Source organism: Balaenoptera musculus, chromosome 15 (genome assembly GCF_009873245.2).
Source record: "Balaenoptera musculus isolate JJ_BM4_2016_0621 chromosome 15, mBalMus1.pri.v3, whole genome shotgun sequence".
Classification (NCBI taxonomy): domain Eukaryota; kingdom Metazoa; phylum Chordata; class Mammalia; order Artiodactyla; family Balaenopteridae; genus Balaenoptera; species Balaenoptera musculus.
Genome location: NC_045799.1, coordinates 67,580,629 through 67,595,047, shown reverse-complemented (window position 1 = coordinate 67,595,047; position 14,419 = coordinate 67,580,629). Strand labels below are relative to the sequence as shown.

Below are 14,419 nucleotides of genomic sequence, written 5' to 3'. Positions count from 1 at the left end.
ATAAAAAATGCAGGTACTTCTTAAGCATGAATGGCTTGGCAATAGCTGAGGAGATAAAAAGCTGAAACTACTTCTTTATTCTTTCCTGGAGAACTTTCCAAGAAGGAGTTAAGAACTACATGTTGCTAGTATTACAGCTACCCATATCTCCTTATGTAAGTTATTTAGCAAGTTACTTAAATCCTGTGAAACAGGATATAAAACCAAGCCCGTAGGGATGCTGTCAAGACTAGAGACAAAAGTAAAACTCATGGCATGGTAACAGTGCCTATTAATATTGCCTGTTGGCTTTTCCTGCAGACATTTGGGCAATTCTGATTAACACCCACACCTTCACATATCCAAGCATAAGTTAGACTACCACATGGGATGCTACAGGAAGGATCCGTGTGTCATGAGGACAGTTGGACTCTAAATGAGTTCCTGCTAGCTCTGAGATTCTCAGAGGATCTTTCTCCTGAGATTACTTGGGAATTTTTAAAGGCTCAGCAAATAAGTACTGTCAATACTGAACAATGACAATACCATGAATTGATGTATTGAAAAGTGATACAAAAAGCAGAGCACCTAACAATAGGACTAGAATTCCCTAAGCTGTGGGAAAAGCATTTGGATTTTAACCGTTCAGACATTTGGCTCTGGGGCTAAAGGACTAGGCTACTATGGTGATGTCTTCCCATCGCCGAGGAAAATATCAGAAAAACCCAGCTGTGGCTTGGAAAGCCAACTTTGGTCAAACAGTCAGAGTGAGGGGAGAGGATGGATTTCTTCTCCCTTTTCTCAACATCAGCCCGAACCACAGACGTTCTGTCTCTAATACATACTAAGGAACTCCCCTGGAGAAGAGTATTTGGCAAGACAACTACTCCCCTTAATTCTGAGTAACAAGACAGACTGGAAGGTTTTTCTCAGCAGCGGGGCTCTCCATTGCACTGTCCACCTTTGCTGTGCCCTCATGGCTCCTGGAATGTGACGGCATGGCTTCTGCAGGTTTTCTGATACTCTAGGGTCCTAGTCTTACCCAGAGCAGGGAACTGACTCTAAATTAAGGGGAGTGGCCATTTAAATGCATGAAAGGGGTCTTGGCTTTTCCCAGAATCTGAGGGACAAACATAAAATGTAGGTAACATTTTCCCTGAAAATTTAGGCAGTTCGGCTCTGATCATTAACATTACTCAGGATGGTCTCAGAAATCCTAACTGAAATCAACCTCTTCATCTATAAAATACCAAGAAATTCAGCCTTGGAAAGCCTTGGTTGGGTTAAACAAACCGATATCGAGGCACCTGTGGACCAGGGTCCTACAGGTTCTGCTGAGGGAGGGGTTGCCTCGCACCTGGCACACCCAGCACCCTGAACTTCGTGCAGCTCCCTAAATGTCATGCCCGTTGGTGACTCTGACCCTTACACATGCCAATCTCTTCCCTGAAACACTCATTCTCCTCTTGTCTAGGAGCCAATTTTGGTGCACCCTTCAAGATCCCCTCACCCCCACCAGACTGTAAGATTCTTGAGGTGAAGCAACAGGTAGGCCACATAGCGACATGGCTATTCATACCACTAGGGTTCAAATCCCAGCACCACCATTTACTAGCCTTGTCAAATCCCCTAATATCGAAGGTCTTCAGTCTCCTCACCTGAAAACAGGGATAACAGTACCTAGTACCCTTGGATGGTTGTGAGGATTAAATGAAATAATCAAAGGTAAGAGTTTAACGTCACATGGAAGAGGTTCCATAAAGGTTAGCCATGATTATTAATGCCTAGGAAAAACTCCAAATTCAGTAATAATTCTGATAGACCAGTAGACCAGAAAGGACTTCTACCCTGCTTGATGACAGAAGCAGAAGCCCACTGATGTGGGGGACATGAGCTAGAGAGGGAGTGAGGCTGCTCAGCCAGCCAAGTCACCATACTCACAATCACACAGTTCTTGCCAACGTGAACATAAGAGCCGATCTGAGCTGCGTTGACCACACAATCTTCCTCGATAAAGACATGGTCCCCAATATGTAAAGGAAAAAATGCAACGCTATAGAAGAAAAAGAAGATGAAGAAAGAAAGGTCAAGGTGATGTACTTTTGGTCAAGGTTTATAGAACTAACGATCGTAATCTCAACTCCATCGTCTTGTCTTAAGACTGTTCTTAGGGGCTTCCCTGGTGGCGCAGTGGTTGGGAGTCTGCCTGCCGATGCAGGGGACACGGGTTCGAGCCCTGGTCTGGGAAGATCCCACATGCCACGGAGCAACTGGGCCCGTGAGCCACAACTACTGAGCCTGCGCGTCTGGAGCCTGTGCTCCGCAACAAGAGAGGCCGCGATGGTGAGAGGCCCGCGCACCGTGATGAAGAGTGGTCCCCACTTGCCACAACTAGAGAAAGCCCTCGCACAGAAACGAAGACCCAACACAGTCGTAAATAAATAAATAAATAAATAAAAGAACGTGAATTTCTTTAAAAAAAAAAAAAAAGACTGTTCTTAGCAAGGAAAGAATCCTCAGGCTTAAGGAATTCTATAATGTTGAAGATGATGCACGTGACTACTAAATCGAAATCAGAAATATTAGACCAAGGAAATGTGAAAGGAAATAGCAAAACAGTAAGAGCAAAACCTTCAAAGCTAAAAAATCTGGCACCAAATAAAAACGAATGAATGTTTTGCTAATTCCTGCCTCCTTTGAAAATGCCCACAGATCACATTTTCATTAACCTGCTCTATAATCCTTCAGGGGACTGATGTGAGGTTCATGGGATATAATTCCCAACATGCTAAAAAATTTATATATTGACTGGCTTTATTGAGAGTCTACTATATGCCAGACTCTATGCTAGGAACTGGGGAATACAATGGTGAGCAAAAGGGATGCAATCATGCCCATGGAGCTTACAAACAAGAGAAGAAAAGAGAGATTAAATAAATGATTAAATAAGTAATTAGCTACAACTGTGATAAGTGCTACAGAGGAAAAATAACACATTATGAGAGCATATAACAAAGAGACTTTACTCAGACTGGAGGTTAACTAAAAGCTTAATTGAAAGTGACATTTAAGCCAGGACTTAAGGAGTCAGTCAGCTTTCTCCAGACTTGTGACATCATTCCCATTCTCCAGGACTCCTCAAATGTCATTGACAGTGGTCTGTGATCATATTTACAAGAAATTTCGGTGCCTTGGGATGTAAAATATTTGGACTAGAACTATTATAAAGCAGCTGGATGCTCACTGGCTCTTTCCAGTCCTGTGTTCTACTTTGTCAGGAATATTTTGTCAGAGATGATACCTGTCCTCCACAGACCTATACTTTATTTAAATCTTCCTTAATTCATTTGCATTTTTGGTCTGGACCCCTTGTGTGGCAATGGATTCCTTGATCTTATCATCTACAACAGTACTGTCAACTCCTTAATTTTAAATTAAAAACTCCAAACTTTATACTATTATCTGGTCCTGGTATTGATATATACAGGGGAGGAAATCGACATTCACCTTCTATTCATGTGTTGCTATTTACACTTTCATATTTCTATATTTCTCATGTGGACTATTCTAATTTACACTTCCCTCCATTCACCAATAAGCTTCTTATTCATTCTCAGTCCTCTTCCTGGACCATACCCAGCCCAATAATGCTTTTATCAGGAGGTGGAGTCAACAACTCTAGCAGGGCATCAGTCACTGTATGAAACCATGAAAGGGTGTCACAGGGTTTTCTGATTTCCACTCAATAGTCCTTTTTTTTTCTAAATTTTAAAAAATATTTATTAATTTTTTGGTTGCGCCGGGTCTTAGTTGCAGCACATGGGATCTTTAGTTGTGGCATGTGGACTTCTTAGTTGCAGCATGCATGCAGGATCTAGTTCCCTGACCAGGGATCGAACCTGGGTCTCCTTCACTGGGAGCACAGAATCTTAACCCACTGGACCACCAGGGAAGTCCCCTCCCCTCAACAGTCTTCTGAGGGACTTCCCTGGTGGTCCAGTGGTTAAGACTCTGCGCTTCCACTGAAGGGGGCCCGGGTTCGATCCCTGGTCGGGGAACTAAGATCCCACATGCCACGCAGTGCGACCAAAAGAAAAAAAAAAAAGCCTTCTGAGCTAATGAGCAAATGCTTTCATTTAAATTTCATATGATTTACAATGACTCGCTGCTCCAATTCCTGAACGTAATGAAAGCCTGGAGCGCAACATCACTATGGGAAATGCAGGACGATTCCTGCATGATATACACCCAGGTATGACAGTCTTGAGTTAGCTGCCCTCTTCTCTGTTCCTTCCTAACCATGGTCATGCCCCAGTGACAGGAGTATCCCATTCTATAGTGGCTATCATGTTATAGCATCACATTCTATAGTAGCTATCTGTTTATGTAATTATTTCTATCACTAGGTTGTTGTTGTTTTTTTAATTGAGGTATAGTTGATTTTCAATATATAAGTTTCAGGTGTACAACACAGTGATTCACAATTTTTAAAGGTTATACTCCACTTATAGTTATTATAAAATATTAGCTACTATTCCCTATGCTGTAAAACATATCCTTGTAGTTTATTTATTTTATATGTAGTAGTTTGTACACCTCTTAATCCCCTACTCCTGTCTTGCCCCTCCTCCTTCCCACTGGTAACCACTAGTTCAGTATATCTGTGAGTCTCTTTCTTTTTTGTTACATTCACTAGTTTGTTTTACTTCTAACACTAGGTTTTGAGACCCTATTTGATCCATCTTTATATGCCCAGCTTATAACCTAGTGACTGGCATAAGGAAAGCACTCAATCAATGCTTGTTGAATCCTTGGATGAAAAGCAGATGGTGCCATAGGTAGGAACCAGGAGGGCAAAGGGAGAGAGAGGCAAAGAGAATACCATCATATCAAGCATAGCGGTCGGTTTCCCTGCCCTGTCCATGCCCTTTCTTAGACAATCCTTATTCCCACTGAGAGATCAGTGGGCCTGACTTGACCCTGCTCTCTGGGTCAAAGCTGTTTAGACTAGGGGTGGCACTTAACTCATACTGAGCTAATTAGATTCCCTCTCCCAACATTTTGTTAATAGGACCTAAAATCTCTGGTTGGTATCCATTGGAAGCCTAAATGGAGAAGTGATGTAAAAAAAGGGCTGAGGCAGCAAGGTTGTCTCCATGAGAAAAGCCGGAAGATATAGCTGAAAGAAAAAAGAGGGAAGCAGAAGGGCAGAGAGGAGGACAGTTAAGAAACAGTATAACCTTGGTAACAGAGCGGTAGCCAGACAGAATAGTGGTCTTGATTCTGGCTAGCTGTCCAGTTCCAGGTTCTAGTCCCTTGTGAAGCCTGACCCCTTTTTCTACCCTTAAATTCCATCAAATATGCCTGTGGCTGTTTAATCAGAACCCCCTTTGCTTTTGCCAGCTTAAGTGGATTGTTTCTGGCAACTAACCACCAACTAGACTAAGACAACAAACACCAGAGTTGTGTTCATTATGGTGAATTCTTACTTAGTGTCCCAAACAATAGTGTAGACCTGCTCCTTCCCCCACAACTCAACACATGGATAGTACCACCAGTAGCAGCATCTTGCCCAAGACTGAAACACGTCATTAAATTACATACCCTTTGCTGAATTTCTTGAATGGTGGCCTTATGACACTCCGACTTTTCACGACACAATGACGTCCAACTCTTACATTTGCCAGATCCCCTCGAATAATACAGTCATTCATCACAATGGTCTATAAAACAAAGCATATTTTAAAAAGCTACCAACATAGCCTAAAACATAATGAAAAAGGGTAGGAAACAAGACAGTTTGAGAGTTATGCTATACTCTACTAAATCACCTGTTCTGTCAAAAGGGATAACTTTTTTTTTTTTTTTTTTAATATATTTTCTGCATTTGCTTTATTTATTTTCGTATGTGTTGGGTCTTCGTTGCTTCATGGGCTTTCTCTAGTTGCGGCGAGCGGGCTTCTCTTGTTGTGGGATCTAGGCACGCGGGCTTAGTTGCTCTGCAGCATGTGGGATCTTCCCAGACCAGGGCTCGAACCCGTGTCCCCTTCATTGGCAGGCGGATTCTTAACCACTGCGCCACCAGGGAAGCCCGGGATAACTTTTAAGGTAAAGAGAATTGCCCTCATAATACTGATTGCAGTTCAAGATGTTCCCAGTACATCACAAGCTTTGCCCTTATTATCCCATGAATAGGACTCAATGGATGGACAAACATTTATTGAGAATACCTGTGGCAGAGCTGGTCTGTGCATCTCCTCAGATGCACTCGGTTCCACCTGACCCCAAGCCTTGGCTGCTTGCTCAGTGAGAGTCCTGGCTGTTCCCACCTTTGTCTCATCTCCTAACACTACTATCTCCAACTTCATGCTCCAGAGGTGGATCCACTGAGGTTCTGCTTCCTCTCCCAATTTCTGGACCCAGATTATGTGCTACACTGCAAGGTGTGATATCTGGCTTCCCCAGAGGTTGCCAGGAGGGGTTGAATAACACAACCCAGAAACTGGGCGGAACTAATGCCCCATACTTGGTAAAGAGTAGGCATTCTTGTAATGTCTGCTGAATAAATGAGGTAAAAAAAAAAAAAAAAGTGCACGTGGCTGGGGTTGCGGCTGGGAAAGTAAGCAAGGGACCAGATCATGAGGAATTACCTGTGCTGAGTACAGAAGTTCAGATGTTTTTCCCTAGCGGGTATAAGGAATCAATGAAAGATTCTAAGCAGAGGATTAACACAAGCGAAGCTTCATTTTAGAAATATTACTCTGGAAGCAGTCTGGAGCCTGAATGGAGGCAGGCAAGACTGGAGGGGAAGTGACCCTTCAGATGGATCAAGGTGAAACGAGATGGTGGGCCTTACCTAAGGCAAAAGCTGTGCATCAGGAAAAGAGAAATAAATCAGAGGCAGAGGAATCTGAGCAAGCCTTTAGATCCAGCTACCAGCTCAGAGGAAGGAGAGGGGAACAGAGATCACATTAAGCAACACTGTGTAAACAGAATCAGCCAAATTCAGAAATTTGAAAATACTGCAGGACAGTGAGTCAGTTTCCTCAACATATAAATGGCATGCGGAGAAAAACGAGGCAGGGAAAGAAAACTGTTACAGATTCAAAGAGACTTAAGAGACACATCAACCAAACAGTAATGTGTATCTGACCTTGTTTGGATCCTGATTTGAACAAGCCAACTGTAAAAAGACATCTTAAGATAATGTAGGGACTTCCCTTGTGACGCAGTGGTTAAGAATCCGGCTGCCAATGCAGAGGACATGGTTCAATCCCTGGTCCGGGAACATTCCACATGCCGCGGAGCAACTAAGCCCGGCCGTCACAACTACTGAGCCTGCGCTCTAGAGCCTGCGTGCCACAACTACTGAGCCCACGCACCGCAACTACTTAAGCCTGCGTGCCCTAGAGCCTGCGCGCCGCAACTATTGAAGCCCGCGCGCTCTACGGCTCGTGTGCTGCGACTACTGAGCCTGCGTGCTGCAACCACTGAAGCCCACACACCTAGAGACTGTGCTCCACAACAAGAGAAGCCACCGCGATGAGAAGCCCGTGCAGCGCAAAGAAGAGTAGCCCCCATTCGCCGCAACTTGAGAAAGCCCGCGCACAGCAATGAAGACCCAACGCAGGCAAAAAAACAAAAAGATAATGGAAAGACTGAACACGGAATGAGGATTAGATTAGATGATATTAGGGAATGACTGGTTTTTTAAAAAATATATTGTAATAACGGTTCTCTATACATTTTTTAAAGCCTTTAAATGTTAGTGATATACACTGAAATATTTATGGGTGAAATAATATTATGCTTGCAATTTGCTTTAAAATATTCCACTCCAAAATTGGTTTGAACTTGGCAGGTGAGTATAGAGATGAAGCAAGAATGCCAGAATATTGTTAATTGTAGAAGCTGGTGAATGAGTATATAGGGACTCATTATATGTTCTCTCTACTCTTATATGTGTCCTAAAAGTTCCATAATAATACTGCTCATCTATAAAAAGTAATGAACTACTAATCCATGAATATATCCAACAACATGGATAAATCTCAAAAACATTATGCTGAGGGAAAGAAGCTGATCCAAAAAAAAAAAAAAAAGTACATGATTCCAATTACAGGAAACTTGAGAAAATGCAAAACTAACCTCTATTAGTTTTACACAGGTTACCTGGGCAAAGCTAGAAGAACGCTTGACTGAAGAGGGACACAGGGAAACTAGGGTGATGGAAATATTTTATATCTTGACTGTGGTACTAGTTGCATAGATGTCCACATCAGCCAAAACTTTTCAAACTGCATATTTAAAATGGGTACACTTTATTGTATGTAATATACCTAAATAAAAATGATTTTTTTAATGTTCCATTATAAAATATTTAAAAAGAAAAAAAAGAAGAGACTTTATACGACTCGGTCATTGTTTAGATGTTGGGTAAGAGAAAAAGAATCTAGGACAGGGTGAGCAATTCTGGGGATTAGATGATAAATTCAATTTTGAAATGCTGAGTTTGTGGAATCTGTGGGATGACCAACAGGCAGTTGTGAATAAAGGTCTGGGGCCCAAGACAGAAGGTCAGGCTAGAGAAGTAGATGGGAATACCTCAAATATAGGTGAATTTAGATAAATCACTAGCCAGAACATGAGGCTCTGAGAAGATACTAAAAAAGAAATGGGCTCACACCTGGAAGAGTTTACCAATCTGACCCACATATGTTCAGTCTATAAAACCTCTATCGGTAAAAAGAAATGTTCACATCTGCTACTGATTGTAAAGTATTACAGGTCCTCTTGGTTTTGTTTTGTTTTGTTTTGTTTTGTTTTTGGCTGTGCCATGTAGCTTGCGGGATCTTAGCTCCCTGACCAGGGACCGAACCCAGGCCCCGGCAGTGAAAGTGCCGAGTCCTAACTACTGGACTGCCAGGGAATTCCTCTCTTGGTTTTTAAAAGCTATCTTCTTCAAGCTTAGAGAGATGCCTATTTCTAGTACATAATTCTTTCATCTGAGATCCTTAATTTACTTCAATCATTGTTTTTCAGCTTGTGTTTCCATCTACAATCAGAGAAAATGACTTATTTTTCTTTTGGAAGAAAACAGAATACCAAGAATTCTGAGTATTTGGTAATGGCTGTGATTGTTTTTATTGTGTTTTAAGTAAAGATAACAATCTTAATCTAGAAATAAAGAAAATCCATATAAGTCCCTCAGTCAGCCTAAATTACATTCCCAATGAGGAAGCAAACACACAAAAAACATAAGAAGGAAACGATATCACAGATGGTCAAAGAAATTTAGTAAGCGGTATTCAAACCCTGGTTTCCTATCTCATAAAGAATGGAGCTAAAGAAGAGAAGTCAGATTAAAAATAGAGGCAACAGGGTGTTAAAATGGAAGGAGGTGCCTAAAAAGAGCGTTCAGGGAGAAAAACATTATTAAAGCAGACTTCACTGAACTCAACAAGGACAAGGCAGAGGTGGCAAGTTGGGGGTCTGAGGGCTGCACCTAGAAATGGTTTTCTCTGGCCTCTGCAGCCACGTTTATCATTTAAATTAGATGCTATTATGTGAATAGTAGGACATTTTACATTTTAAAAAATCCAGATTTCCAGTTTCTTTTGAGAAAATCAGAAGCTCTGGAAGTATAGGTCTGCATCCCCACATGGCAACAATCAGCTCGAGCTTAGCTAGGTCCTGTATTCTCCAATTCACTAGGCTCCACCATTCCGGTTTACACCCAGTCCTCTTTGCTCATCTGATCCCTATCTCTTCCTGCAGGCACTGTGACACCCGATAGAAGGGCTCAGGAAAACAGAAATGTCAAAGTTCTGAAAGGGACAGGGGCTGGAAACAAAAATGGATTGTTCATAATAACAAAAAGCTGGAAACAAAATAACTATCCACCCATAAGAGAGGGGATAAACCGAATTGTACACAGCAGTGAAAATGCATAAACCACAATGAATCTTAGAAACTCAGCTGAGAACGATGTTACTTACTAAATGTAATATATGTTTTCTACTGTTATTATTACAATAACTGAGGGTAAAAATAGTAAGTCACAGAAAACCAAGTAAAGCTAAACAATATATATTATTTAGAAATACACACGTATGTGGTAAAAAATTTTTTTTGAAAAATGAAGAATTTATAAGACAAAAAGTTCAGAATAGTGGTATCCTCTTGGAAGGAGGTAGAAGAAAGAAATGGGAGAGGAACTTCAGGCTGTACTGTATTATTATGCATTGATTATGCTCTAGTTCTTCAGTTGGGTGGTGGGTTCATGGTGTTGATTTTTTATGCTTCATAACATATATATCGCGTATCAGTCTTCTGTGTGCACCAAATATTGCCAAATAAAACACCTTTCAAAAAAGAAACAGAGGGCCCCGAATAACCAAAACAATCTTGAAAAAGAAGCTGGAAGACTCATATTTCCTGATTATAAAATTTACTACAAGTCTACAGTAACCAAAATAGTGTAGAACTAGCATTAAGGACAGATATATCAACTATGGAATAGAACTGAGAGTCCAGAAAGTAACCCATACATCTGTGGCCAGATGATTTTCTATAAGGATGACAAGACCATTCAATGGGGAAAGAACAATCTCTTCAACAAATGGTGCTGGGACAAGTAGATTTCCACACCCTCAAAAATTAATTAATTAGGACCCCAACCTCACATCATATGCAAAAATTAACTCAAAATGGGTCAACAACCCTTTAAATACAAGTGCTAAAACCATAAAACTCTTAGAAGAAAACATAGGAGTACATCTTCATGATCTTGGGTTTGGCAAGGATTCTTAGATATACGACACCAAAAACTTAAGCAACAAAAGAAAAAATAGATAAACTGGACTTCGTCAAAATTAAAAACTCTTGTGCATCAAAGAACATTATCAAGAAAGTAAAAAGACAATCTACAGAATGGTAGAAAATATTTGCAATCATAAATCTGATAAGGATTTAATACCCAGAATATATAGAACTCCTACAATTCAACAACAAAGAGACAACAAGATTTTAAAATGGTCAAAGGACTGAATAGATATTTCTCCAAAGATATGCAAATGGCCAATAAGATAAAAGATGTTCCTCATCATTAGACATTAGGGAAATGCAAATCACACTACTATATATAAAAGATAACTAATAAGAACCTACCGTATAGCACAGGGAACTCTATTCAGTGCTCTGTAACGACCTATATGGGAATGGAGTCTAGCAGAGAGTGGATATATGTATATGCATGGCTGATTCACTTTGCTGTACAGCAGAAACTAACACAACATTGTAAATCAACGATACTCCAATAAAACATTAATTAAAAAAAAAGAAAACACAATGAGGGGCTTTCCTGGTGGCGCAGTGGTTAAGAATCCGCCTGCCGGGCTTCCCTGGTGGCGCAGTGGTTAAGAATCTGCCTGCCAACGCAGGGGACACGGGTTCGAGCCCTGGTCCGGGAAGATCCCACATGCCGCGGAGCAACTAAGCCCGTACGCCACAACTACTGAGCCTGTGCTCTAGAGCCTGCGAGCCGCAACTACTGAAGCCCGTACACCTAGAGCCCGTGCTCCGCAACAAGAGAAGCCACTGCAATGGGAAGCCCACGCACCGCAATGAAGAGTAGCCCCCGCTCGCCGCAACTAGAGAAAGCCCGCGTGCAGCAACAAAGACCCAACGCAGCCAAAAATAAAATAAATAAAGTAACTAATTAAGAAAAAAACACACAATGAAATACTGAATACCTTTCATATACACATCCAAAAAAAAAAACCCAGAAAATAACAAGTGTTCATGAGGATATGGAGAAATTGGTACTCTCTTGCATTGCGGTGGGAACGTACAATGGTGCAATTTGGCAGTTCTTTGCAAAGCTAAAAAACAGAACTGCCATATGACCCAGACACTCCACCCCTAGGTATGTAATAAATAACTGAAAACAGAGCTCAAATATATCCTTGTATACCAATGTTCATTGCAGCATTACTCACAATAGTGGAAAGGTAGAAACAATCCAAGTGTCCATCAACAGATGAACAGATAAACAAAATGTACATATATACAACGGAATATTATTCAGTCATGAAAAGGAATAAAATTCTGATACGTGCTACAACATGGATGAGCCTTGAAAACATTATGCTAAGTGCAATAAGCCAGCCCAAAGGACAAATCTTGCATGATTCCGCTTAAATGACATATCTAGAATAGGCACATTCATAGAGACAGAAAGTCGACTGAGGTTACCAGGGTCTGGGAGGAAAAGGGGATGAGAGTTATTCCTTAATGGGTTCAGAGTTTCCGTATGAGTGATGAAAATGTTTTAGGAATAGATATAGTGGTGATGATTGCACAACACTGTGAATATAATTAATGTCAATGAACTGTATACTTAAACATGCTTAAAATGGCGAATTTTGTCATAAATACACACACACACACACACACACACACACAAATCTTCCCTACAAAATCACAGAAAATGTTTTGGAATTAGCTGAAGGATTTCAAAAAAAACTCCACATATTTGCTAACGAGTCAGATGGAGTTAACTGAATTTTCTAATTTTGTACTGAAACAGTGTATCTATAATTACTAATTACATCTAACTACCAAACTATATTTCTTTTCCATTAAACCTCATGGTATGATGGGGTAACAGACACAGTAATTGTGTCTCTACTGAAAATATCTGTGATCTTTTGATTACGGTGAGACTATTTTACCTCTAGAAGTTAGAGATTTAATATTTCAAGGAAAATTGAGTGTTCCTAATGTCAGGAAGAAACCATGGACTTCAGTGTTTGTCAAGCTCAAATATATCTTGATATTTTCTCTGGTTCTGAAGTGTTCTAACATTACCCCAGGTTTATGCTCATCTCTGTGCTATTTCAGTTTATTCAGACGACAAGATTCTGAGCCTTTCACATTCCATTTTTCAAATGCATTTCAGATTTTAGTTATCTTTCCCAATTCTCAAATTAAGTTTCAGTTAATAAGGGATCATTCATTAGTAAACAGATAATTATATCAGTATCCCTTTAGTTTCTACACTAAAATACTGTGTTGTCTATTTATGTTTTGTGTCCAGTAATACAGGACACACTACAATACTGTCTAATAATTTCAGTGCTGGGTGCCATTGTATTTTGTGCCTGGACTAACAGGGAAAAGGCTTTCTGTTGCCTCTTTTTACTGCATCTTTTTTGTATTCAATAAACCCAATTTGGAGAATTAAAAAAGAGAGAGAGAATTTTAGCATATATAGCAGCAATAAATGGGAGACAATATTTCATCTGCCCTGCTGATGTGATAATCAGTGGAAAGAAAGCAGAAATATGCATCCCGGAGCTGGCTCCGTCCCTTACCTTGCCGTTGAGAACGATGTTCTGACTTCCACACAGTACCGACTGGCGACTAACTTTGTTCCCAGATGCCTGCAAGGAAATAGCAGAAAACCAAGGTGAGCAGACTGAGTGGGTTCTGGGTTACAGGTTTCCACCAAGAAAGCTCATACTGGAGGGAAAAGGACTTGCAATGGGGTGTCGTCTGCAATGGAATGAGTCAGGATATCAAAAAAGCAAGGATGAATTAGGAACTTAGGGATTCAAGGAACAGACCCAGAAATTGGATGTGGTACGTCTATAGCCTAGCGGCAGCAGGGACACAAATTCTCATTTCTATACTTCGGTTTTACAGCCCTAAAACCAGGATAATGGCTTTACCAATATCATAGAGTTGTGAGAATTTAATGAAAAAATAAAGAGTAATGCTGACTGAGCACTAACCCGGTTTCGAGCAATTTACACACATCTACATATAGTTTGTATTGACTATAAAGAACCTAACAACAACAACAAAAAAGAACCTAACAGTCTTTAGCACGTAGTAATAAATTATGACACGTTAGTTTTTAAAAACAATTTTTTTTAAAAGACCTGAAGCCCAGAGCTGTAATTATCAGGATGGATGAGGCTTGTCCTGCTTTCTGGAAGGGGGTTTATCTCTACGAGGAAATCAGGAATACATTTTTAAAAGCCTAAACTGGCCATGCAAGGAATACATAACAAAGCCAGACCAGACATGAACTCTCACTGTGTAATCTCGGACTAAACGGCAAAGGGACCTGGGGTGGGGCAGGGACAGGATGGAGACGGCGGCCTCAGGGAACGCTGGCTTGGAGAGGGGAGGGCAGATGTCTGGTACGCGCACCGTCTCGATGTACTCGGACTTGTTGTAGAGAAGCTCGCCCAACTCCATGGCCACCAACTCCTCTGCGCAGCTCCGGCTCCTGTCAAAGCCCGTCAGCCTGTCTCTCCGCCTGAGACTCTAGCTACTTCCGGCTGCTCCTCCACTTCCGCTCTGGGAGGTCTGCGGTCTCATCCATAGCTCGGCTCTCCGCTAGGTGGCCTCGCTCCATTGCTCTGCGGTC

At 41.1% G+C, this 14,419-nt stretch overlaps 1 protein-coding gene across 1 annotated transcript in view; it reads right to left on the bottom strand.

Annotated features, from left to right (window-relative positions):
* Positions 1-14,361, bottom strand: part of DCTN5 (dynactin subunit 5) — a 28,196-nt gene extending 13,835 nt beyond the window's left edge. Inside the window, exons 1-4 of the mRNA XM_036825376.1 lie at positions 14,200-14,361; positions 13,356-13,424; positions 5,584-5,702; positions 1,921-2,032 (exon numbers count right to left, since the gene is read on the bottom strand). Coding sequence (XP_036681271.1) covers positions 1,921-2,032; positions 5,584-5,702; positions 13,356-13,424; positions 14,200-14,247 — 348 coding nt within the window. The 5' untranslated portion in view covers positions 14,248-14,361. The remainder of the gene's footprint in view (positions 1-1,920; positions 2,033-5,583; positions 5,703-13,355; positions 13,425-14,199) is intronic.
* Between the last annotated feature and the right edge of the window lie 58 nt (positions 14,362-14,419).